The sequence below is a fragment of the Kogia breviceps genome, chromosome 4 (assembly GCF_026419965.1).
Source record: "Kogia breviceps isolate mKogBre1 chromosome 4, mKogBre1 haplotype 1, whole genome shotgun sequence".
Classification (NCBI taxonomy): domain Eukaryota; kingdom Metazoa; phylum Chordata; class Mammalia; order Artiodactyla; family Physeteridae; genus Kogia; species Kogia breviceps.
Window position 1 is genome coordinate 46,312,357 of NC_081313.1, and position 25,749 is coordinate 46,338,105.

At 38.5% G+C, this 25,749-nt stretch overlaps 1 protein-coding gene across 6 annotated transcripts in view; it reads right to left on the minus strand.

Moving 5' to 3' along the window:
* PDE4D (phosphodiesterase 4D) overlaps positions 1-25,749 on the minus strand; it is a 1,495,323-nt gene that overhangs the window by 735,188 nt on the left and 734,386 nt on the right. The window contains exon 1 of one of the 6 annotated variants that reach the window (XM_059060968.2): positions 897-1,551. The exons of the other annotated variants lie outside the window; for them this stretch is intronic. Within the exon in view, the coding sequence (XP_058916951.1) occupies positions 897-1,162 (266 nt within the window). The 5' untranslated portion in view covers positions 1,163-1,551. Of the gene's footprint in view, positions 1-896; positions 1,552-25,749 lie in introns of those variants that run through there. 6 annotated transcript variants of the gene reach the window in all.

The following is a 25,749-nucleotide window of genomic DNA, read 5'->3' on the forward strand; positions in this document are numbered from 1 at the left end:
CTACTACTGCCTAAAATTAACCAACTGTGTATCACAGACCCCTCTTTCTCTGATCATAGCCTGAAATTGCCTCTTTTCAGGCAGAAACACCATAATAAACTCACACAATGATTTACTTTAATATTTGTTTTTACAAGAGCATGAAAATATCAAGAATCGTCTAGAAACCTACGTGGTACCATATGCATAAAACAAATTCACCTATTATATAGAAGATAAAAACATTCGTAAAGAAAATAAAAATATTGACAAAATAGTCAAAGAATTCAAATTCAAAGAACACGGCAATATTACCAAGTATCAGCCTGCAACTTTCTGCACGGCATTCCTAAACCCACTGAAAAGGCACGTTGAGATTACAAATATATTAAAGTCAGTAGTTAGGACAGGTTTTACTTGGACACACCATTACACACATACACACACCCACACTCCATACACATCTCTGTTTAATTGGGGATCATGCAGAAAAGAGAACAAACTATGATTTTCCTCCTCTCCTTTCTGGCCCTTTCTTTCCTAGGCTGTTGCAGGACCTGGCAGGACTAGTAGCTTAGGAATTCAAAGAAACGCCACCACATCGGTATAGGAAAAAAAAAAAAAAACAACCTGCATTCTTATTTGACATCTGGAATTCAGTTTTCTTGTAGGAACTTGCAATAGGAATTGAACTTTGAGAACCACCCACCTCAGAGGTTCCTATTACCAATCTCAAGGATTCCTGCCCTGACTTGGACATCTGTGGGATTTATTAAGGTGGATTACTTCCGATAAATCACGGGTCAGGAGTGAAGACGAAGACGCTCCCCTCCCTACCCGTAAAGTGAAAGGCGGGAGGCCCACAAATCACCCAGGGGCACCTGGCCCCCATGTCTGATAACCCGTGCAAACCTTACCACGTATGTGCCACTGTGAACCGCCGCTGTTTGGGTATGTTGCTACTGAGAAGCATCCTGCGCAGGAGCCTGGGGGAATTTCTCGGCGAAATCACCGGCGAGAGCTTGGGAGAAACAGATTTCCTTGCTGTCTTGGACTTCTCGTGCTGCAACAGGTTTTCCCGCAAGGATTTCACAAGATCCTCGTTCAGCCAGGGGTTTGGACAATGCGGATTATCCACTTCAGGGACTGTTAAGGTGTCCGGGCTTGCCGTCTGCTGAGCCATTTTCCCGGTCAACTTTGTACAGTTGGCAACGATCCAGGGCAACGTGGTTCCCTGGCCTCTTTCCAGTGATTACCTTCCTCGGACTCTCGGGGAGATGTCCAGGGAAGCAGGTCGGATCGAGCCGCTGCTAGTTCATTCGGTCGCCTGCCTCAGTCTCTCGGCGGAGACTGGGCCGGGAGTAGAGGAGGCGAGCGCACTCCAGGGCGGAAGCCTCTTGAACGTCACCTCTCCTCTGCCGATCCCCTGCCAAAGATCACCGCCGAGCTCGCAGGGCACAGGAACATGGAGGGAAGCCACGGCGAGCGAGGCTTTTGTCAGCGCTACAAGGCAGCCTGTTAAACTATTGGAACTAATGCGCCGCAGCTGCTCCTGTGACTGCTTATGTACATAAAAAGTCCTGGGGGGAGGGCTTAACCATCAGATGCCTGATGCTGGTTGTTTGGCTAGTCTTTCCATTTGCTGATTCCTGAATCCAAAGGAAAGAAAAACTTTGAACTTGACCTTCCTCTCCCGCAAGGTCTATTTATCTCCCTTCGGTCCGCGTTCATAAAAGAAATGGCTAGTCCCTGGTTCTTATAAGGAGAGAATAAACAAACATGAGCTAGACAAGGAGAAATGCATCCCTGTTGGCTAAACTCAATCTGATGCACCGTATAAAACAAATCCCAAGAGAATAAAATGAACTCTTTCTTTTCCTCCCTCTTTCTCTCTAGTTAGAAACCAAACAAAAGGTTTCAAAATACCTGCATATGGAACACATTACAGGTTGTGTTGTGTTGTTTAGCCTTGCTAATGAAGACCCTTTCAAAGCGTGGAACAACACGGTTACATACGCGAATGGTATTTGTTATCTCTTTGCATTTAAACTGATGATCCTGCAGAGGAACAGATTGTTTTCATAGGGAACTAAAAATGGTTTTAGTGTTTCAATTATTGCTTATGGTATATACATTTTTATTCAATTATAGAAGAAATAAATCTAGCTTTTCATAGTTATTTCCTTAAATGTTTTTAATCTAAGATTTTTATTCATGGTCAGAATGGCTTCAACAAACTTACTCAAAGGAGGTTTAAAATAAAAGAGAAGATATTATTTCTTACCTATCTAGTTTGCTACTGGAGAAAAAAATGTAAATATTACAATAATTCAAGTAAGTAGGTGATAAGGCCTGTTAAATCTCATTATATGGACACCAGGGTGTAAACATTAGAACTGAATTTGGAAGGGAATCCAAACCTTTGATTATAGATGTCCCCAGCAGCCTAGTGATGCTACAGACAGCTCAGGATTGAAATCAAATCACATATCTCAGGATCTAAGAAAATATTTTTTAAAAATTTAAAACAGTAACTTAAGAAGGAGTTAGGAAATGCAGAATAGAATAGTCTGACTGAATTTTTTTTTTTTTTTTTGGTTTCTATGATTACTATTAGGTCAATTCTAAGAGTTCCTCCTACCGCCTTCCCTGGTTGTTCCACCTTAAGTTTTAATTTCTTGCCTTTAAAATGTTACAGAAAAGGATACTCTGATGTTCTGTTCACAGAAGCACAGGGTCACCACTTGGTGTACCTATAATAATTTAATGAGACACATGTACCATGACTTAATCAGAAAATTTGTTTTATACATACACGCACACTTAAGTAATAATTACAATGAATAGCCAATTTCTGTAAAATGGGCTGAGGGTCTGACAATTACGTTGGGAGTTGTGCAAAACAGGTATGTGTAAGCGTGCTTACCCTCAAAGAGTTTATAATTTAATGGAAAGGATTACACTATGCTCAGAAAAAGACACCAGAAGACCTAAAAAGTGAAATTATCAAGGGCAGAAAAATACAGTGAGAATGGCGTACATAAATAAAGAGGGAATGCTGAGTTGCAGTAAAGCTTGAAGAGGGGAAAGATCAAAAATTAATGGAAAGGAAATTAAGAAAGAAGTGCACTCCGGATGAGGAATTAGAATGTGCAGTTCCAATAAAGAAGAAGTAAGCAAGTTTTGTTCAAAAAGAAAAAAAAATTGAAATCAGTAGGTATAAACCCTGTTCAGGTTTGTAGAAATAAAAAATTCAGATAACAGGATAACGTGAGAAAAAAAACAGTAGGCAGTAAACTGACATGGCAAAAAAAAAGAAATAAAAATTTCCCACTTTCTAAAGACTTAGTTTCATTCAACAAACACTTGTGGGCATTTATTTTGTGCTAAGAACTATATCGAGTGCTCTAGGATATTTAAAGGTTAGTCCCATGCTGTCCCTGCCCTCTAGGAGTTTATAATCCAGTAGGGCAGATAAAGTGCAAAACAATTGACATGACGAAGTGTAGCTCAGGTACCCAGAAGAGAGGCTGGAAGCTGAAGATATTTAAATGCCTGGCTCTAAGTAGAGAAAAGTGATTCTCAGTGACCAAATAAAGGGATTGATATGACTGAGAATGATATAGGATCTATGTTGGGAAATTCATTGAGCTCAGAGAATTCTAGGTTCTATTATTGCTTACAGTGACCTTCCCTTAAGAGGAGTAAAAAATTTACATGCTAATCTTCTCACAATTGGCATGCCATGTGGATGTTCAAAGAGACTGGGCACTTTGTGGATGATCACAACTAAGCTGAAATAGAAGATACAACACTATTCTATTAACAAATCATTGAGAGTTGTGGTTAAACACGGACTAAGACTGAAAGAGGCGTTCTGCAAATCTCCCATTGCTTGGTGCATGTTAAAGGGTTCCACTGTAGAAGCAGAATTGTCTACTTCTGTACAGGTGCCCATATTCTATCATTATTTGTGCAATTTCCTGACATCTAAAATTACCCTCCTGAATGCCTCCCAATGATTTATGGCATGCATGCTTCTTTTTGAAAATAAAATTAATTTGGTTTTGAGAATTCTTTGCTATCTCCTTGAAATAGCTTGAAAAACCCTGCAGTGTTACAAAATCATGCTTGAAAATAACTGCCTTAGGAAAAGCACACATTGTAAAGTTCTGAAGATAACCAGGTGGGGGAGGCCTGGATAAATTGGCAATTCTCTTTATAATAATGCAGAAGGTCAGAGGAATTCTTCCAACAGGAGGACTACACAGCTTGCTTTTTCTTTCTTTTTTTTTTTTTTAACAAAATCTTTTAAAAACTAGCTGCCAGAAACTTTTCCAAAAAACACAGTACTGTAAGTGACAGCCAAATAAGGCCTTAGATTTTAACAAGTGGAAAATTGAAAGTGGGAGAAATGTTTTGATAAAAGCACCCACGCCTAGAACAGCAGATAACATCTCTTAACTTAACAAAAGTTTTCCTAGATACCTTTTTGTGGATTTTCAAAATCTGTTTTTTTAGCTTCTTTGGAATCCTTGAAAGCATTTATTTAATTAATTATTCATAAGCAGCAAAACAAATAAGAAATAAGATTTGCACAGGTTCTGGGACAACGACTTCAAAGCATGCCTTTGCCCAGGTAAGATCAAGCAAGGCTGGATTTCTCACAACTGAAAGGGAGCAATGGTACAGCTAATTCAAAAGAATGGATAAATTAAAATGAGTTATACTTGACTATGGAATGCATTGTATGTTTCTCCCAACGATGTTTTAGTTAGGTAAATAGTGCGTTAAAATGAGACTGCTTTTTAAATTGTCCACAGGATGTGGTCCATGGAAATGATCTGATAGTGGGAGAGATTATGTTGTCTAGCAGTTAAGAGGTTATGTATGGAACCCAAAAGCATGTTTTGAACCCCAGCTATGATACTTACTAGCTGTGTACTTTACTTGTCTATGGCTTAGTTCCTCATGTGTGAAACAGAATGAGAATAGCTATTGCATAAGAATGCTGCAAAGATTGAATGTGTTAATACCCATGATACAAAGTATATGAAGAGTGCCTGGTACAGGATAAACGCCCAGTAAATGAAACCTGCCACTAGCTGATACAAGGAACTTACAGAAATTTATTTACACGTAGTAGATACCAACTCTGTACCAGGTGTTTTGCATTTTCTTTCATTTAATTCTTGCAATAACTCTTAGGGTGTTATTTTATTTCATTAACACTGTTTTACTGAAGAGGTCATAAGGAGGTTAAATAACTTACCCAAAGCCATTAGTTCAACAATGCACAACAGGTTTGCCTATAAAGTCCCAGGGCCTCTTATTTCAACTCTGTATCAAACCACCCCGAAAGGAAAGCTGATTTAATATTTAAAAAGGAAAGCTGATTTAATATTTAAAATCAATGATGAATATTTCTATGGAAAATAGTAGAAATCTGAGTGCCCTGAGCTCTTGGTTTAGTTAACACTGAATTCTGTCCTTGGCTTCATGTGGGAATATATGGTGACAGCGTGTGAAGCCTGCCAAGTCATGGAATTCTTACAAAGACATGGTATTCAAGTGCGGGCAGCTTGAGGTAGAATTCCTGAGTGATTTTTCATCTATGTGCCTGTACTTCTTTGATATGAACACGTTTTCATTAAACTCCATGGTAGTTTTCCACTTTACAAAATAATATATTTGAAAATTATTTTATTTTATATTTTCAATGTGATTATTTTTTATTTTGAATTTATATCCTTATAAATTCTGATGACAAAATTATATTATCCCCATATCTAAAAGCACATCTGAACATCGTAGAGTAGGGCTTTCAAATCATCATTATCATTGAACATCTAGTAGGTACTGGGCTGGTTGGCAGAGATTAAAAACAGTGAAGTATCTATTTGAAAATAAAAGATATATACAACCCCTCCAACAGAGAAAATAAATATCAAACTAATAATAGAAACAATCAGTGCCTCAAAGATTTAAATGAGTAACCTATATATGTCTAGACCAGTGGAAAATAACTCAAAGAAGAAGCAGGACTTAAATTAGGCCTTAAAAGAAAGTACATGTGGAAGAATAATAATAAGATGCTTTGGGGAGGTAAATAGTCTAGCGGAGGTGAGAGGTGTTGGATTTGTAGACTTCTATGGAAAACCAGTAAAATTTATGTATTTTGGATGTAGCTAAATAATATACAGAGAGATTCAAATAAGATTAATTTGGTGGCAATGTGTATTATAATTTGGAGACGGTTGATTCTGAAGACTGCTTATTGTCACAGTTCTGTTTCAATATAAATTTGTGTAGAAATGGAAAGATAGGAGCTAATCACATAAGAATTAGAAGGATTTGTTCCTTGGCTATACATGAGCATTCAGGTCAATAAGGAAGTCAAAAATAGATTAGATTTTTCTTAATCAATTATACATTCCATCTAATTAAGTGTGGTTCACCTAATTAATCATCAAAAGGCTGTTAAGGTGAAAGAAAGGACCTGGGGTTTGTTGAACAAAAGAAATATAACTGCTTGATTTATATTAGAGCTATATTTTGAGCAGACAATGTCTTCTTCCAAGCTCAATTCATTTTAATAGAAAGATTAAATGGGTTTTGTTACTAGATTAAATCTAGTTAAGTGGGCTTTTTTTCCCCCTAGATTAAAGCTAGATGTTAGGGAATCTATTGAAATAGTAAGCTAACATTTGATTTGAAAGAAAAGTTACCATTTTATAGGGCACAATTTATACCAGCAACATAAACACAGCATGTTTGTTTTATTTCTGAGAGAAAAACTGCAACACAAGACTCAAGACTCTTTCCTTTTCTCCTGATATGGTCACTTAAAAAAGCTTCCAATACTAGAACAGAATTCCTCTTGATTACTCTGCTAAAATGAAACACTAGAATACTCTCTCTAAGTATTAGTCAAACTTCAATAAAGACAATAGGTTTTGATGGCCACAAAATTTTAACAAAATAATGTGATATTTCTGGGTCTTCTTTCAATGAGAAGAATAGCCAGGCATTTTGCCTTCAACTTGCAGACAAAAATATCCCCTATTCCACTATATCTATAGTCGATTATTCCCTAGCATACTGAATGACTGAGCAATTCTCTAGATTTAAGTGCAAAACCAACTACCCTAGCACAAGCACTTTGCATCATTACTTAATTTGGTCATCATAATCATTCTAATGAGGCAGGTACTACTACCTTCATTTTAAAGTTGAGAAAACTGAGGCGCCAAAATTAAATAACTTCCTTAAGGTCATACACACCCAGTAGGTAATAGAGTTGGGATTTTAAAGCAGATAGTCCAAGTCCAGAGCCCATGAATGTAACCACTGCACTAGACTGACTTTGTGTTTTTAAAAAATAAAAGTCAAGCAAATTAATAAAGAAACTCTTAGCAAAATGAATTCAAGTAACTTGATATGTGCAAACCTAATCTCTACAAAATATCCGTCACAACAGGTTTTCAAGTAAAAATATTTCCAAACCCCAATCAATGCCCATTAGTAATGGTATTTTGAGGCTCTGACAGATATTTCATCAAAACCGAAAGATCTCCAAACTCCCCCAAAATTGTCCATTGTATTGCAAACAACGGACATTGAATGGACAAAAGAACCTGGGTAGACTTTCAGAGTCTTTTGCTGTTTTTGTGCATATAATAGAAATGTTAGTGAACAAAATCCAACATGTATCCTAAGCTCAGAGAAATATAACACAAGGGTGATCTATTCAAAGCTTGACACCTAGGAACACATTTCCTCATTTCAGTCTCAGTACCCATCCCCCAATGGCCCCAGGAAAGGATTTTTAAAGTCTTTCTCTAGTTAGCATAATATAACTAGAAAGCCTCCCTCTGACCCTGACACATAACATCTGTTTCAGTCCTGTTTTTTGGATATGGTGCTTAGGAAACAAAGTAGTGTATTTCACTGAACGTCCATAATTCAGAAGTTTATATTGTAGCTGGAAATTTGTTTTTTAAAGTTTAACATATTTAGACAATGATCCTTCATAAGCAAATCGTGTTTTTAGGGATGACACTTTTCATGTCTAACTAAAGAACCTTCTGAGACCTAGTCATTCATTGGGATGCTGTACAAAAGGCATCACAGAAAGCACAGTTTTGGTCCCAGTTCTGTAATTAACTAGCTATGTCACCCTGAACAAGTTCATTCACTTTCACAGGAACTTAGTTGTCTACTTAAGAGTTCTATAACTTGACTAGGGTTTTATAATGCACAAAAAGAAAATTAGATGCTGTCTTCAGTGGCAAGTTTCAGTTGCCAGTTGAAGAAAAACTGTTATCAAGTGTATCCTGAGGCACTATGTCCTCTTCCATTTGCGTGTAGTGATGGTATGTGCCACAGATGGTGCTTTTAAAGGAGAAATGGAAAAGATAAATTTAATATTTATGAAATTGAAGATGGAAAATAAGAGTGTGCTGCACTAACCAGGTGCCTTACTAATGCTTTTATGGCCCTGAAACTTGAGAAAATTCCTTCCCTAACTAGGTAAAAAAATTTGTTCTGACATCTGAGTCACAGCTTGGGAGACAGAGTGGGAGAGCAATCAATGCCTAAATTAATTTAATATTTGGAATCAAAGCATTGTTTTACTTCTAAAATAGTGAAATTACAAAGATAGGTATATTCACTGTTACATAATGTTAGATTTTCTAAAACTTCAGGGCTTAACTCACGTTTTAGGTAATAAGAGAAACTTGTGCATTCACATTTCACAAAGACTAGTTTGGGCCAATTTTAATGTGTTGCATGGGGGAAAAAAAGCATTTTGTGATAAAAAAAAAAAAAATATATATATATATATATATATATATATATATATATATATATATACATGGGGCTGAGTTGAATATAATTAAATAGGTTTCCCATTTCCTTGCAATATGATCTTTAAGTCTTTTAATATGCTAATATGATTTATGAAAGCAGACTTGCTTTGCTCTGAATCCACTGCATCTTCCAACATGTCCAGAGATGGGTATTCCCAGGAACCCTTACCTGGACTTACTACAAACATCTTCTTGAACATAACTGATAGATAATGTGAACCTTCCCTGGCCTCTGTTATGCTGCTTTTTTTTTTTTTCCTACTGAACTGCAGTCAAACAGAATGCTTTCAACAGAACTATGAGTATTCGAGGTGCTACCCTAGTACCACCCTCTGTTAGACTCAAGGTAATTGTTATGTTTCTGCTCTGAGGCTAATTCTGCCCTCCTCTTGAATTTGCATATCTATCTCCCCTTGTAAAAGGCATAACTTTAGCAGAGGCTATGAGATAGCTATGAGATATCTTTATGAGAGAGACAGAGGCTGTAAGAGGCTATGACACACAAGAGGGAAGAGATATGGGAACATATGTATATGTATAACTGATTCACTTTGTTGTAAAGCAGAAACTAACACACCATTGTAAAGCAATTATACTCCAATAAAGATGTTAAAAAAAAAAAAGAGGCTATGACATAGCTGGGGTTGTGAGTCTAAATAACAACCCTATAGAGAGCATGCTAGTTGAAAACCTGGGAACAGGCTAAGGGGCCAGAGAAGGGTTGGTCTAGATGGCACTGTTGGTGAGAAGATGCACAAAGGCAACTGAAGGCTACATGATTACTTGTCAAGCTTTAGTGTACCTAAGAATCAACTGCAGACCATGCCAAACACAGATTCTGATTCAGTAGGTCTGGAGTGTGGGGCTTGAGATTTTGGATTTCCAAAGCTCCCAGGTGATACAAATGCTGGTTGATGGATCCCTCCATAAGTATCCAGCTACTAGAATAAGTAAGGATTCCTAGCAAATAACTTGTACCCAGGTGGTGGTATTTTAAATTTATATTCAGCCATTCATGTAGTGCTTAAATGTGTTGCTGATATTTTAATAAATAATGAATTTTTTAAAATAACCTTTATAGGGCTTCCCTGGTGGAGCAGTGGTTGAGAATCTGCCTGCCAATGCAGGGCACATGGGTTCGAGCCCTGGTCTGGGAGGATCCCACGGGCCGCGGAGCAGCTAGGCCCGTGAGCCACAACTACTGAGCCTGAGCGTCTGGAGCTTGTGCTCCGCAGCAAGAGAGGCCACGACAGTGAGAGGCCCGCGCACCGCGATGAAGAGTGGCCCCTGCTTGGCCGCAACTAGAGAAAGCCCTTGCACAGAAACGAAGACCCAACACAGCCAAAAATAAATAAATATTTTAAATTAAAAAACAGTTATTCCTTTAAACAAACAAAAAAAACTTTTATAAACCGTTTTTTTTTTTCAAATAAGCACATACATTCAAAAAGATTCAATTCTAAAAGCAAATTTTGCTATATTAGATCCACGTTTTAAGATGAAGGAAAAAAGACTTGACAGAAGTTGAAAAACAGATTCTTTTGCAAGTGTGGTGGAATTTTTTGCCTGTGTCTATATTATTCATTAAAATTAAAAGGAAAACCTTATTTAAGACTAATAGACTCTTTCCAGGATATAATTTAATTAATCTGAAAGCATCTCATTGGACAAATACTATGACTAGGTTCTATGAATATAATGAGGATGCTGATCTTTGTATATCTGGAGACACAAGATTCATTCTTCGTTGTGTTCAGAGTTAGCTGGGACTTTCAGTGTTGTTTACTGTATATGAAGCATTGTCAAGAACACTCTTCATCAAGATTCATTACCATGCTATTGACCTATTATCTAAAAACTTAATCGAAAAAGTGCTTGTGCTTCCATCAACTCAATACACCTAGTCCCATAGTAAATCTACATATAATAACTGTAAGCAGGTATATGCATTCTTTCTGGTGCTTTCAGTGAAGTTATCCTGACCTTGAAGTGCTCAAATGGTTGCTAAATTATGTCTACCAAATCTGATTTTTTTCCAGAATAATTACTTTTCAGCCCTAGTAAAATAAGTATTACATGAATATAAAAGCCTACATTCTAGCTAATCTAATAACCACCGTTTATGTTCTATAATTATATAAACATTGCATAAAGCCAACCAGTAATTATTTAATCAGTTACAAAGGAAAAATAATGAATGACAAAGAAATCCTCTTGTTGAACCCATGGTGAATACACTTTTTTAAAGAAGCATTTGCCTCGAGATCCTTGTACTTGTTGCCTGAAAAAAAAAAAAAAAAAAAGCACAACCTAAAAATTGAGAATTGTTTTATTTGGCAGACATAGTGAGGACTTAAGCCTGGGAGACAGCCTCTCCGATGGCTCTGAGTGACTCTTCCAAAGAGGTGAGGGAGGAGCCAGGATACATAAGGGTTTTTGCAAACAACAACAAAACCCAGGTAGCTGGAACATCAAAAGGTTATTGTTAATTAAAGAAAAACCAGACATCTCGAGTTAATGAATTTAGCAATTTTCTAAGTATGGGAAGATGCACGAATCTGGGCTCATGCAAGCCATTCCTTTGATATACACCTTAACTATCTAGGGCCAGTATCCTATTTTCTCCATCCTGAATCCCCTCAGGTGCACCATGGGATGGCTGCAGTGGCTGATGACTTGATGGCTGCAACATCCTTTGTTTACTGATGTGGCAGACAATACTCTTCATCTACATACTTTAAATGCCTAGAATATAGGAAGTACTCAGCAGACACTTGTTAAAGGAAGGAAAAATTGTGTGTGTAGTTTGTTTGAGTATTTTTTGTGTGCTTTTAGACAGTTAACTGGCTCAAAGGACAGTGTGCCCTAGTGAATTTGCACTGATCTACAGAGTAAAAGTTTGAAATGTTTTAGAAATCCTATTGTTAGGCATACTTTCAATTTTACAAACGTATTACTTTTAAATTATCCAGATCATATATAATCTAGGTGTAAAATTTTTTAAAGTCACCTAGAAATCAAAAGTACCTATAGACCACCATCTCCAAACTCAGGGCCCTCACAGGTAGCTCTATTATCAGTTGTGTTTATCTTTCTAGACCTCTACTCCTCATGATAGCAGCCACTAGCCAAATGTGGCTATTCAATTCTTGCTAATGCAACTGAGGAACTGCATTTTTATTTTTACTTATATGTGCTAATTTAAATTTCAAGAGCTTTCTGTGGCTAGTGGCTGCTATACTGGGCAGCAAAATTCTAGACCTCCATGTGATTTCATGAATAATTATGTGCTTATAGAAACATATATTACTGGGCTTCCCTGGTGCCGCAGTGGTTGAGAATCTGCCTGCCAATGCAGGGCACATGGGTTCGAGCCCTGGTCTGGGAGGATCCCACATGCCGCGGAGCAACTAGGCCCGTGAGCCACAACTACTGAGCCTGCGCATCTGGAGGCTGTGCTCCGCAACAAGAGAGGCCGTGATAGCGAGAGGCCCGCGCCCCGCGATGAAGAGTGGCCCCCGCTTGCCGCAACTAGAGAAAGCCCTCACACAGAAACGAAGACCCAACACCGTCAAAAATAAATTAATTAATTTTTTTAAAGAAGAATCATATATTACTGTTTTCTGAGGCTTTTTAAAAGCATAGTCTCATACTAATAACCACTCTGATTATTCAGCAACTTGCTTTTTCCATTCAACAAAGATCTCCCTCGTGACTTTTAGCTAATGAACAATATGTCACAGTATGGCTATTTTCTCAGTTCAAGTAGCCATTTCCCTACTGCTGGACATTCAGGTGTCCAGTTGCTCGCTGTGACACATAATGAACAGCCTTGCAAACTCCTCATTGGGCACATATTCCAAGACACTTTTTAAGAATAATAGATACTTGGAAGTAGGATTGTTAAATGACAAGAGAAAGCATTTTTCATTTTAATAGAAACTGCCACATTGTTCTTCAAAGTGGCTGATTCAATTTACACTCCCACCAGCGGGGTTTGAGTTCCCAACATTTTTCCTTCAAACAGCCTGATGTTGCCATCAATTTCCCTACACTATCTGGCAAAGCCTTTTTTACCCACTCAATAATATCTTCTATTTTTTTATTGTGGAAGAAATTAAGAAGGGCATCCATGGCTACCATTAAAATGCACAGAAGTGGGAAGATATATTTCATTTTGCTTCCAAGTCAATGTTCAATTTTAGCTTTTTAACAATGTTAGTTGACCAAGCATTTCCCAGGAGTGTCTCTAATATGACAATATCTACACATTATAGAAGGCTTTTTCAAAGGAAAAAGAATTAACTTTCTTTTTCAGTAATGTTCTAGCACTACCCAGTAAAATATGTTTTAAATTGCTTTTCCTATAATAAAGATAGATTATGTTGAGCATTTATCCTTCTTGCCTAGTCCTTCTTTTATACATCGGCGTAGAATTTTTCAGTGCCTGGCTGGGATTTTATTACTATTTTGTGGAACTGTTTCCTTGAACAAAATTAATTGTCCGGATAAGGACTGAATTTGTAAACTCCCTGGATCCTAGTCTGGCAGTAGTGTTGCTGCAGCATTCTTAGATAAATAGTTTTGTGTGATTGAAAGAGCACGTAGGGCTTCCCTGGTGGCGCAGTGGTTGAGAGTCCGCCTGCCGATGCAGGGGACACGGGTTCCTGCCCCAGTCCGGGAAGATCCCACATGCCGCGGAGAAGCTGGGCCTGTGAGCCATGGCTGCTGAGCCTGCGCGTCCGGAGCCTGTGCTCCGCAACGGGAGAGACCACAACAGTGGGAGGCCCGTGTACCGCTAAAAAAACAACAAACAAACAAACAAACAAAAAAGAGCACGTGACCAGGGGTCTAATCCTGACTCTTCAACTACTGGTCCCAGGACCTGAGGCAAATTCGCCACTCTCTAGGTCTCAGTGTTCTTATCTGAAAATGATGGTGATGGAATAGATGACCACAGAGGTCCCTTTCACTGGTAAAATTCGTTATTCCTTAGAATAGATCACCCAATACTGTAAATATAGGTTGTAAAGATTGGGTAATATTTGAACTAAGAGAAAGAAGTAATCAGGAATGGTTTTATGTAAAATCAGTTAACACTCGTTAATATGTGAAGTCAACTACATATGCTCTGCAAGAGCACATACTGTTTATGTATTTCTACTTGCTGCACTGTTCGACTCAATGCCATTCTACGCATTCTTCAATGGTAAGGGCCACCTGCTTGGGGAAGATTTAGGAATTGCAGAGAGAGGCAGAGGTATTGGAAACTTACAGAAGTGTAAGTGTTTTAGAGCCTTATAGTTAAAAGGTGGAACAGACAAGGGTCTCCAAAACTTAGACTGGTAACTTTCATGCTAATCTCTGGCAAACTCTTGAATGGACCTTCTGTGATGCAGGTAGCATACAGGAGTCAAATTATTATTTAGAATTCATATCATTTCCCTTCCAGAGAAGGTGACTATGCTAAAGGTCAGAGAATGAATATCTGTTGCATGTTGCATCTGCTTTTCATGAAGACATTTGACAGGATCTTTCAGAATATACTTGTAGGTGCAATGGAGCAAAGTGGGCTACATGGATGGATAGGTGGATTCATAAGAGTTGGACAACTGTTTCCCAAAAGGTGTGGACTAATAGAGTCCAGATCATCCTGCAGAGCAGTCACTGCCATTGTATACAGAGTTGTAAGTATGTTAAGATACAAACTCTAAGATACATACTTCATGTTTATCAGATCTGACTCTTACACAAAGCTGGAAGGATGGCTAAAGTGGTAGGTTAGTAGTTTCCCAAACCAGATTGATCATTACAATTTTCTAAGGGAGATGTTAAAACAGAAGTCAGAACTCAAGCCCACAACTACTGAATCAGAACCAAGAGAGCTGAGGTCCAGGAAACTTTCTCTAGTAATTCTGATGATCAGTCAAGTTTGAAAACCACCTTCCTAGATGATACAATCAAACCCCAAGAATAAATATTTTCAAATAAATATTTTTTAAAAAGAAAAGGAAAAAGAAAATCTTCACAGGGTGGATGAGCAGATCAAACTTTAACAACATTAAAATCTATTTGGATAAATGTAAAATCTTGTAGTCAAGTAAAATTATCAGCAGCAATTCAGATTTATGGCTATTAGTTGACTGCAAACATCTCACAGAATCAAGAGGAATCACTAATGTTATAAAAGCTGCATTTGCAGAAGATTATGTCTACTACAGTGGTCAGGGCTGCAGCATGTGTGTTTGCAAGTTGTGCCTTGCACAGCCCCAGAGGGGGACAGTCACAAGTTCATACCTAAGTGGTAAAAACCTACTATGCTATGACTACACTGAGAAATTGCTGTCAGTCTTGGGGGCCATTTTTAAGCAAATGTTTACTTTTTAAATGACATATATCCTAAATTTACATAAAGTACAAAAATCATAAGTGTCTAGCTTGATTTTTTTAATGTGTACTTACATATGTCACCAATACCCAGATCAAATTATAGAAAATGCTGTTCTCACCCAATACTCCCCCCAGAGGTAACCACTACTTTGACCTCTCACACCATGAATTTGTTTTGCCTATTCTTGAACTTCATATAACCAGAAACTGACAGTATGTACCCTTTTGCGTCTGCATTCTTTCATTTAACATAATGAGTGTGAGATTATTCTTGCTACTGTGTATAACAGTATTTTTTTTTCTTTGTCATTGTTCTGAAGTATTCCACTGTTTGAATATACTGCATTTTATCTATCCATTTTACCACTGATGGACATTTAGACTGCATCCAGTTTGGGCTAGAATAAATAAAGCTGGTATAAACATTCTTGCTCATCTATTTTATCAGATATTGGCACTCATTTTGTTGGATAGGTGCCCAGGAGTGGATGGATGTATCATAGGTACGTGTAGGTTTACCTTTGGTAGATACTGACAAACAGTTCTCCAAAGTGATCTTTCCAATTTAAACTCCTACCAGCACTGTGCAAGCATAAATACTCTATATTCTTGTCCACACTTGATATTTTCAGTCATTTCAATTTTAGCCATTCTGGTAAAGGTATAGTAATATTGTATTGTGACTTTAATTACATTTTGCAAGTGAGTAGTGCTGACAACTATTTTTCATGGGAGTTTTGGCAGTGGTGTTGTAAATGTTTAATAACCAGCTTTCTGGGAAAAATTATACATATAACATTATTGTAAACTTTATAAAGTACACAATTTACAAATAATAAAAAGTGCGTAATAGTCTTTAATTGTAAATTCCATAAAGCCAGTTGACTCTCACAGAATGCATTCATTGATTTTTGCTGAACTCTTGTATATGTAGCCAAACTAAGGTTGCAATTGAAAAAGGAGTGTAGTTCCTATATGACTGTTGGTCGATATTTTGGTTTATGTTAACAAGACAAAAGTGAAGCAACAAAGATGTATGTTGGAATTCCACTCATTTATCAATGACTTGGGCAATTTCTTTGCTGCATCAGATAACATTTATAAAATTCTAGAAGAATGTTCCTCAATTTTTTTGTGCTCTTTACAATGTAATGTCTACAGACGCACAACTTTAACCTGCATTGGTTTTTTTTGTTTGTTTCTTTTGTTTTGTTTTTGTTTTTTGTGCTAGGCGGGCCTCTCACTGCTGTGGCCTCTCCCGTTGCGGAGCACAGGCTCCGGATGCGCAGGCTCAGCGGCCATGGCTCAAGGGCCCAGCCGCTCCGCGGCACGTGGGATCCTCCCGGACCGGGGCACGAAGCCGTGTCCCCTGCATCGGCAGGCGGACTCTCAACCACTGCGCCACCAGGGAAGCCCATAACCTGCATTGTTAACATTTTTTCTATTACTCTTAAGTCTAGACAAGCAACAAAACAAACAATCCCGAATTTGTAGCATTTACTTATTTCTATGACATAAATACCCCCACCACAGCAAATTTCAAGCTACCAACATGTCATCACTGAACATGGAGTTGGGAAGAGAAGCTTTCCAACAGTAGCTCCTGACTCTGTAGTGTTCCCACCATACAGATACAATAGACAAATAGCCTCAAGAGCATAGATAATAACAACATGTAGTAAAATAATTTGAAAATGATGAGTTTTGAGTATGTCCTTGCAGGACATTTGGTCCTGTCCAAAACATTCACAAGACATTTGTTCCACACCAAAAGGTCTTGGATATTTGGTTCTGTCCAAAACGGTCATATGATATTTGGTCCATAAGACATCTGGTCCAAAAGAGCTTTGGTCCACACCAAGAGGTCCTTGATACTTGCAGAAACATTTTGTCCTGTGTCAAAAGTCCATAAGACATTTGGTCCATGCCAAAAGGTCCTTGATATTTGGTCCTGCCCGAAACCATTTGGCATGGACCAAATATGCTCATTGACATTTCGGACATCTGCAGCACCCTCTCCACTCAAGGGCTACAATTTATGCATTCACTCAAGAAATAGTGAATTATAAGCTATTTTATTCTAACGATTCTTGAGAATTTTGTGACAATGTATTTAGAGACATGTGGTAATTAAAACCAGGGATAAAAGACAGTGAACTTTAAATTCAATTTGTGTAACAGAATGTGATGACCCAACATCTTCTTTTTGTTCTGTGGGTTTATATTTGTCCCCTTCACCTCCTGCAAGGCTTCTAATACTTTGGGACTTTCCCTATTCCTTTTTTTCTTCCTTCTACCACCTTTCCTTTGATTCATGGTCCCTTCCAAAGTATGTAACACCTATTGATAGTACAAATGTGTTAATGCATTATGCCACCCAAACCAATATAATTCATGTTAGCCAGGAGCTTTTGGAGACAATGTCCAAACCTATTGAAGAAACTATAATAAGGAGAATCTCAGGCACCAGGAGGCCTAATTTTACTATCTCTCAGTCTATAGAATGGTGGTTCTCAGCCTTAGTTGCCTATGAGGATCACTTGGAGAGTTTTACTAATTTCAATGTCTAGGCCAGGCCCCAAACCAAATAAGTTAAGTATCTCTGGGGGTGGGACCAAGCATCAGCAATTTGTTAAAGTCCCTCAGGTGATTCCAATGTGCAGCCAATTTGAGAGTAACCCCAGGTTGAGAAATATTGGTACAAAACAGCACCTGCGTCTATAAATTAAGGCCACTTATTTTACTCTGTCCTGAGTTAAACATCTGCTTTCTACCTCTGTGAAGAAGCACTGTCTATTAATCAAAGATATGTTAGGACAGCCTTGTCTTCCCTAGCTATATAATCTTAGCTTTCCTCCCATGTCTTCCCTCTCTTAAGACTTCTTTGGTCGGGCTCCTGTACCAATCATCAATTCATTTGTGATCTAAAGATTCATTTTTTATGAAATGGAAGATATCAGTTTCTGATTACATTGAAGCAGGATGCAATTCATATATATTTACTTACAAATCATAATTTGATGAGTGGTTGCATTTAATTGACCCTAGAACCATTTTAAAAGTGACATTCTATAAGTCAAGAAGTGCCAGACAACTTGCCTGAGTTCACAAAGAGCTAACCCAGGATTTAAACAGGACTTTTCTACAAGAGAGATAAGTGACAGCAAATCAGGGAAGGGAATAGGATTTCCCTCCCTCAACCCACAACTCTCCAGGAGAACAAGGAAATACATTTCTGTGATTCCAAGAGAAAAAGGATTGTTCTTTTTAACATTTTATAGTTGTAAATCAGTCCTCAGGTATTCTTGGATTAAGAACCGAAGATCAAAGTCAGAGCCAGATGATATTCTAAATGTGCAAAAGGAGACTCAAAATCCTCTCAGTTCTTTTTGACTGAAAGAAAAGAGTAAAGAGTAAAGAGTAAAAATTTTCAGGCTCCAACAGAGAGCTATAATGAAGGGCATAGCATGGAACAGGTTGAAACATACACTTAAAAAATCTGTAGAGGGCTTCCCTGGTGGCGCAGTGGTTGAGAATCTGCCTGCCGATGCAGGGGACATGGGTTCGTGCCCTGGTCCGGGAAGATCCCACATGCCACGGAGCGGCTGGGCCCGTGAGCCATGGCTGCTGAGCCTGCGCGTCCGGAGCCTGTGCTCCGCAACGGGAGAGGCCACAACAGTGAGAGGCCCACGTACGGCCAAAAAAAAAAAAAAAAAATCTGTAGAGTAGTACGCTGGAGATCACCTTTTTTATTTGTCAAGCTAATTAATCTCAATGTTTAAAAACATTATTTTTCTAGTACCAAATTAATGTCAAACTTAGCCTACTTTAAAATGGACACATTTTGGAAAATTTTATGAACTACAAAGACATTTTGGTTTCAAATACTAGCATGATATTTACAGTTTGCAATATCATGTACTAGCATATTAGTTTCTAACTTAATTCTTAATCTCTCATTTCAAAAGCTCAACAGGAAGCATATAAGAGTGCCTATAGTTCAGGGAATGGAAAAACTGCTTATAATCCCCCAATTTGAGTATATTTTGTTTTTATTTGTGACTACAAGCAGATTTCTCCTAGTAAAAGGCTCACCAGAAGATTATTCCTAAAAATTAGCCCTTCATTCACTGATTCACCCATTCATTCGTTCAGCAGACATTTATTGAGCATCTACTATTTTCCAGGCTTATACTATGTAAAATGGTGCAAAGATAATTAGTACTGGATCACTGACTTCTCCTGGTACCCAGAAAGGAACCTGACTCCTTAAGCTTCAGCCAAGGATGGTGAGCTATTGAAGTGCCTTTCAGTTTCTTGGTGTTATTTAAGAGGATGAGGATGGGGAAGGGCTGCCGTTATTCAAATTCAGTAGACAGACAAGTGGCTGTTTTAAGAGCCATCTTTAGATGAAATAGTTTGTAGTAGCCTTTAAGGGAAAGCTGTCAACACAGCTAACCTTTGCATGTGTTTTCATTTTGAAAATATGATATGAACTCTCCTATGAGGCTTTTTTTAATTAGATGATATCATGTACTTGACAAAGGGTAGCAACACATTTTTGCAGTTTCTACTCTAACATTCTGCTCCGTGGAGTAAAGAACGTGGTTTACTTGTGATGCAACTCCTGCATTTGTTGCCAATGACAACAGTTGTCTTCTTGATTAGGTTTCAGGTAGTTAGTCAGGTTATGTCAGGGGAATTGTATTAAGGAGAAGAATTACGGGTTTGCTGAGTGCCCGCTCTGTGCAGTGAGAATGGCAGGGCATAGGGGTGGGCATTGGCAGTGTTTCTTTTGGCAGGAGATCAGAAATGCAGGCTCCTGGGTGCTCTACATGAGCCTTTCCACGTCACCTGGATTTCCTCTTCCCCACCCTGGCATCCCTTTTCTGCCCTATGGAAAAGTGCCTGAGTGGGTCCAGAGAGCGCCATCCATCAGTTCTGCAGCTCTCCACATTTCTGTAGCTTCAAGAAACCTTGAACTGCAATCTCCCTCTTCTCTCAGGATGCGTCACTGAGAATGTTTGAAATCAACCATAATTTTGAACAGATTCTGAACTGGCTTTCATAAAGATAAGGTGGTTACTGAATTAAATTATAACAAATTCAGGCTGTAGTCCAGTTGCTTCCAGCTCTTCTCCTCCTGCTGTTGGTTAACAAGTGTTTCTAAAGCCACAGGGCATTGAGAATCCTAAAGCAGCTAATTAACAGTGCTTATTCACATCACATGAAGCATGTGGGCTCCAGGCAGCTGTAAAACCTCAGCTTCCTCCGGCTAGCAGAATGATGATGGAGCTCTTAGATTGTATTTTGACATTCTGCTCCCTGCCTGGGGCAGAAAATCACCTTCCTCATAGAGACTTTAGGCCAGGGTGGTACTCTGGGCATAAAGAAGTTTCATTGCCGCGACTATGAAAAAGTAAATGAACATGTCCTCATGTTTAGACTGTGACTCACAACCGGCCTGTTAATGGACAAAGGAGGCCTGAGGCATTCTCTTGACACATCGTCCAACCAAATGAAATATCGGATTGGTGAGATGTTGAGTTTCATAGCTTTGGATGAGTTATCTTCCAAAACTCAAGTAACAGAGGTTCCAATACCCTTTTTCACCTTTTGCTATTTTCTATCTATTTAAAGATTTCATCAAGAGACATAGAGGGCCAGTCTAATACAGCTCACATGTAAACGAACAAAGCAATATCAAAAAGCTTACCACTTTCCCCAAAACCTTGGACAAGTCGAGATGAACCTGTTTCCTCTCACACAGATCTATCATCAGTTATGTGCTTTACTAATAAAATAGTCTGTCATACTGACAAAGAAAAGCCTTATCTCTTGCCTCCAGCCTATAAACCATCCTCCATAATTTTATCAAAAACGTCTTTCTAAAACATGTCATTCCCCTACTTGAATAACCTTGATATTTTTTCCTGTTTTATGGTAGATAATATATACATTTCTTATGTTCCTTACACCAAGGCTCTTACTACCGGACTCACATCTTCATTTCAGGGTACCAGGGAGGGTATTGTGTACTCCATTGCTGTAGCTACAGAAATTCAGTACCCGATATGCCATGTCCTTTCAAGTCTGTTACCCAACCCACATAATCACTTGCTGAAATCTTTGTTCTTTTTAAAGGTGTGGCTTAAGTGTTACTTGCTTTGGGAATCCATCCTTCTACCAAAGAGTAGAATCACACCTTTATCAATCACCCATATCACAAAGATAGGGTTTGGGGTTTACTATTTTATCCCAAATATTTGTATTGTCCCTAGGATATAAAAGGAGGGTGATAAATGACTTGTTGAAATTAGGTCCTTGAACTAGACCATATCTGCAGGTTCTTTTAATTTTATTCATTTTATATGATGTATTTTTAATGAGAAGGGCTTGAAGTGATTACTAGGAAATATAACAGTTAGCAGCTGACATTAATATTCAGTGACATTTGAAATTACAAGTGAGATTTTGATTTACTCAAAAGGCATATTCATGTCTCTCTTTTATACAGAGATCTCACTTCAAAAGCTATGGAAGCTCCGTAGGCTGACACATAAAATCTGGATCTATAAGCAACTAAAATTTAGCGTGATGGTAAAAAAGTTAGAGACTCATCTTAAAAATGCAAATCTAAAGCCAAAAACTAGAAATATGCTAATATGACATAATTAAGGTATGAAATTATCTACAAATTACTAAACAATAAGCTGAATTGAGTATAAGAATAAAGTAAAGCACAATATTTGTTTAAATTAATAAGCTATGCATGTATAAGACCCCATATTCTAAGCAAAAGAAAAATGGGTAAATATATTCTAGCATGGTATGTCCATTAGATGGAGATTATGGAAGAATTAAAAATGATGACTTTGAAGAATGTTTAATGGTCCAGTAAAACTGTCCATGGTACAATACTCCTTTCAAGAAGAATAAAGGATATGGTTTGAAAGATCTAATCAAAGACTATTTGCAGGGGGGTTAGTGGTTTCTTTGGTGAGGGCTCCTTGTACAATGGGAGGTGTTGGGCACCAGGAGCTTAGCCCAATAACAAGCCTTAGCTCTCAGGTGGGAGAGCCATTTGGAAGGGAACATGGTACCTGCTACTTGAATGCATTCCCAGGGACAAATCTTCAGACCTTGGGGAGAGCAGAGAGCTGGAAGTCAAGAGATGTTGCATGTAATTCTGTGCAATATCAGGAACAAAGGGAGAAGGTTTAATGTCAGTGGAGCAGCTGTAAAGTAGAGGCATTGCCTTGTGGGGTCCATCTGATTTGCTGGATAGCAGCAGGACGCCCTGAGCCTTGAGGATGCAGAGAGCTGCTCGGCCTGGTGGACGAGAGGTAATTCCAACAAATGGGGACTTTGTTCTTTTGAGACACCCTTGGGGACTCCTTGAAACAATTAGATGTGTTGCATAGAGAGCTACTTCAGCAAATGTGGAGAAAGCTAATGAAATTAAAATTTTTAAAGCTAACATAACCTCATTCTTTGCCATAGGCTGGTAAGGTCTGGCAACATTTAGGATGAAGATTCTTTTTTAAAAAATGTATTATATAGGTACAGGAGAAAAAGATTTAGAAGGTTCACTTGTCACGAGCTTATTATAAGTAGTGGTGTGGGTTTTATTAAAAGAAAAAAAAGTGAACTTAAAAAAGCAACCAAAAAAATCCAAAATAAACTTTGACCTCCACAGTTAAAATACTCTCACAGGAGACAATCACTTCACTGTTCTCCCAGCTTGGTTAGGGTTTGCCTGAAGTACACAACCACAGTTTTAGTAGGAATGGGGGTGTCACTGAGTCTTGAAATATTTCATGAGAGAAGCATTCCAAAACCAGAAAGTCGAACATAAAGAAGACGCTTAGAGAGGACATGCCAGTTGTTCCAAATAATGAAGGCCATTTCAAGGAAGAAATATTAGAAGAAATCTCTGACTCAGAATTAAGAGCAAGAGGTGGGCAGTGCAGAGAGGCAGACAAACAGCTCCTTATAAAGATGGGCTTCTAAATGACCAGAGCCATCTCATGACACATCAGGCTGCCTTGAAAGGCAACACATGTTAGGTCATTCTACGTTCCCAGGAAGACCTATCAGATCTGTGATCAAGGCAGTCTCTGTCCTGGGTAAGTGATTAGGCTAAAAGACATCTATGTTCCTTCCAGTGCCAAGATTCAAGATTCTCTGGGCTTTATCTGCTGAAAACTGTATTACTTGGAATTATTGTAATTTTCTTGGCTTCCCTGAAGTCACACAGTGTATTTAATTAGTCACTGTATTTTAAGCTTTATACAGGTATAAAATCTATTCCTGATGGGGGTGAAAAATATGCCCTGAGTGGGTAGAAGTGATATTTTAATCAAAGGTAAAGGTGAAATCATTGATTTAGTTCCATAAGTGTTCTGGATTCCAGGAGGACTTTATAGCCAATGGCTGCATCCTCACCTGGTCATACAGGATTCTGCAAAGCAGGAGTTTGTGGTCAGTATCCTTCTAGGAGCAGAATCAGATCCAGGTAAAATTTCATGGCCAACCAAAATTATATTGCTCTGAGCTTGGCGTATACAGAGCTGCAGCCCTGAAAATGACTTTGTGCTTTATGAGCTAATGTAATTACTCCATTCAGTGTGATCAGTGGAAATTAAAAGGCAGGAAGAATTCTTTATGTACTTTTTTTTTCAGTCGGTGGGAGTGCCATTGGAGGGGGGGTTGGGAGGGAGGAACTGACTCATTTCTGTCTCCTTTATGCCAGGTCTGTGATGGGGCACTCCGGGCCTCACAGTATCCTCATGCCAACTGGAGAGGCACGAGGTCTCTCTATTCTGTAGACAAGAAAGCTGGGGTTTACAGGTGACCATAGTTTAGTCAAATGAACAGCCCAGATTAAAACACAGCTCTGCTGAATCAAAATGTGTCCTCTTTCAAATGACTAAACACAACAAAACAATGATAATATTTTAAATGTTGTATTTCAATTCTTGTATCAAAAAGCCACTTCACTATATTTGGGAATTGTTCTAGTGGCCCAAAATTGAGATTAAAAGGGAAAGAGTCAAGACCAAAGGCATCATTTTACCCATTTCAAAACAGTCTGGGCTTTGTGCAGAAATAAAACCTTAAAAAAAAAAAAAAAAGAAAAAGAAAAAGAAGTCAGAGATTGAAAATAAGAGCAGATAAGCAGTTTCCCAGTAAAGAAAGATTGCTACAAGATCATTGTAGAGAGTATGGAAATTTCAAAGGGTAGTGAAAATGTACCCTGATGCCCGAAGTGAATAACAGGATGTGTGACTAAAGCTGCTGAACTACGACCGGCGAGCTCACCTCCGAACCCAGGAGCCGCTGACGTGATGTTTCGTTTTCTTTCTCTTTCCTCTTCCTCTCTTTGTCCTCATTTTTCATTCCACCCTCTGCCTCGGTTCTGTTTCCTCCCCTTCCATACTCTCTGTCCTCTTATCTGCCTCCTTTATCTTTTCTTTAATTGACCTTAACATGAAACTCAAGTAATTGAAACTTTGTTATGTATCATGAAAAAGTCTGTCTACTTCTGTTCTTTATGGTCCGCCCAGGTAGGTGCAATCTGTTTCTTTGGTGGTGGTTTTACTTTGTGTGCTACATTGGTTCTTCGGAGCCACCTTCCACCTATCCTGGAGTGTGTGTGTGTGTGTTTTGCTGACAGGGAGGCAAAAGTGCAATGTCAATACTCTGTGAGAAAGAAAACGCTCCTTATCCCTCCCTGTCTTAGAAGTACTTCCCGGTATGCAGGCTCAGAGTAGAGCCAGCATCACAGAATGATCCCTTATGGCATTTTATAGGAGCAATGTCGATAGAAGATTGGCATCCAAGAGGATTCAAATAAATCTCTTGTTTAAAAGTTTGCTGTCTCAAGGAGCTTAATATTTTGTAATGCACATACAGTCTAAAAATGTTATCCTTGGATGGAGAAGTCAGCTGTTAAAATCCTCAGGAACGAACACTCTACTTGATCTTAGCCAAAGGATTAAAAACTGTGAACACAATGGTGGAGTTCACAGTGCTCTGAGCTACACAAAGCCACTTTAGAGAACCTGCATGTGAATTCTGGGTCTTCTCAGCTGATGGCATTGAATGCTTCCTTTCACCTCATGATTTTGTGTTTTAGAATGGAAACATTGTGCTGTTAACCGTCAGAGAAACAGGGTAAATGATGGGGAGAGCAAGCACCAGGCACCCACCACCCTATAAACAGAGAATTGGCCCTCAGACTCCTGGGATTATCTTGAATTATTAGTATGGTCTGTAGTATTCACTTATTTATTCCTTCAAAAATATTCATAGAATTCCATTTCAATTCTAGTCAGGACGGGGACCTATAATGGTTACAAAATTAAATACTGAAATACAAGGAATAAAAAAATAAGTTCCTGCCCCAAGGCTACAGTTTTGGGAGGGGGGAGATAGCTCTGGGCTTAGAATTCAAGTACTTCTGCCACTTGCTCTCGGAGTGACCTTGGGCGACTTACTTCAG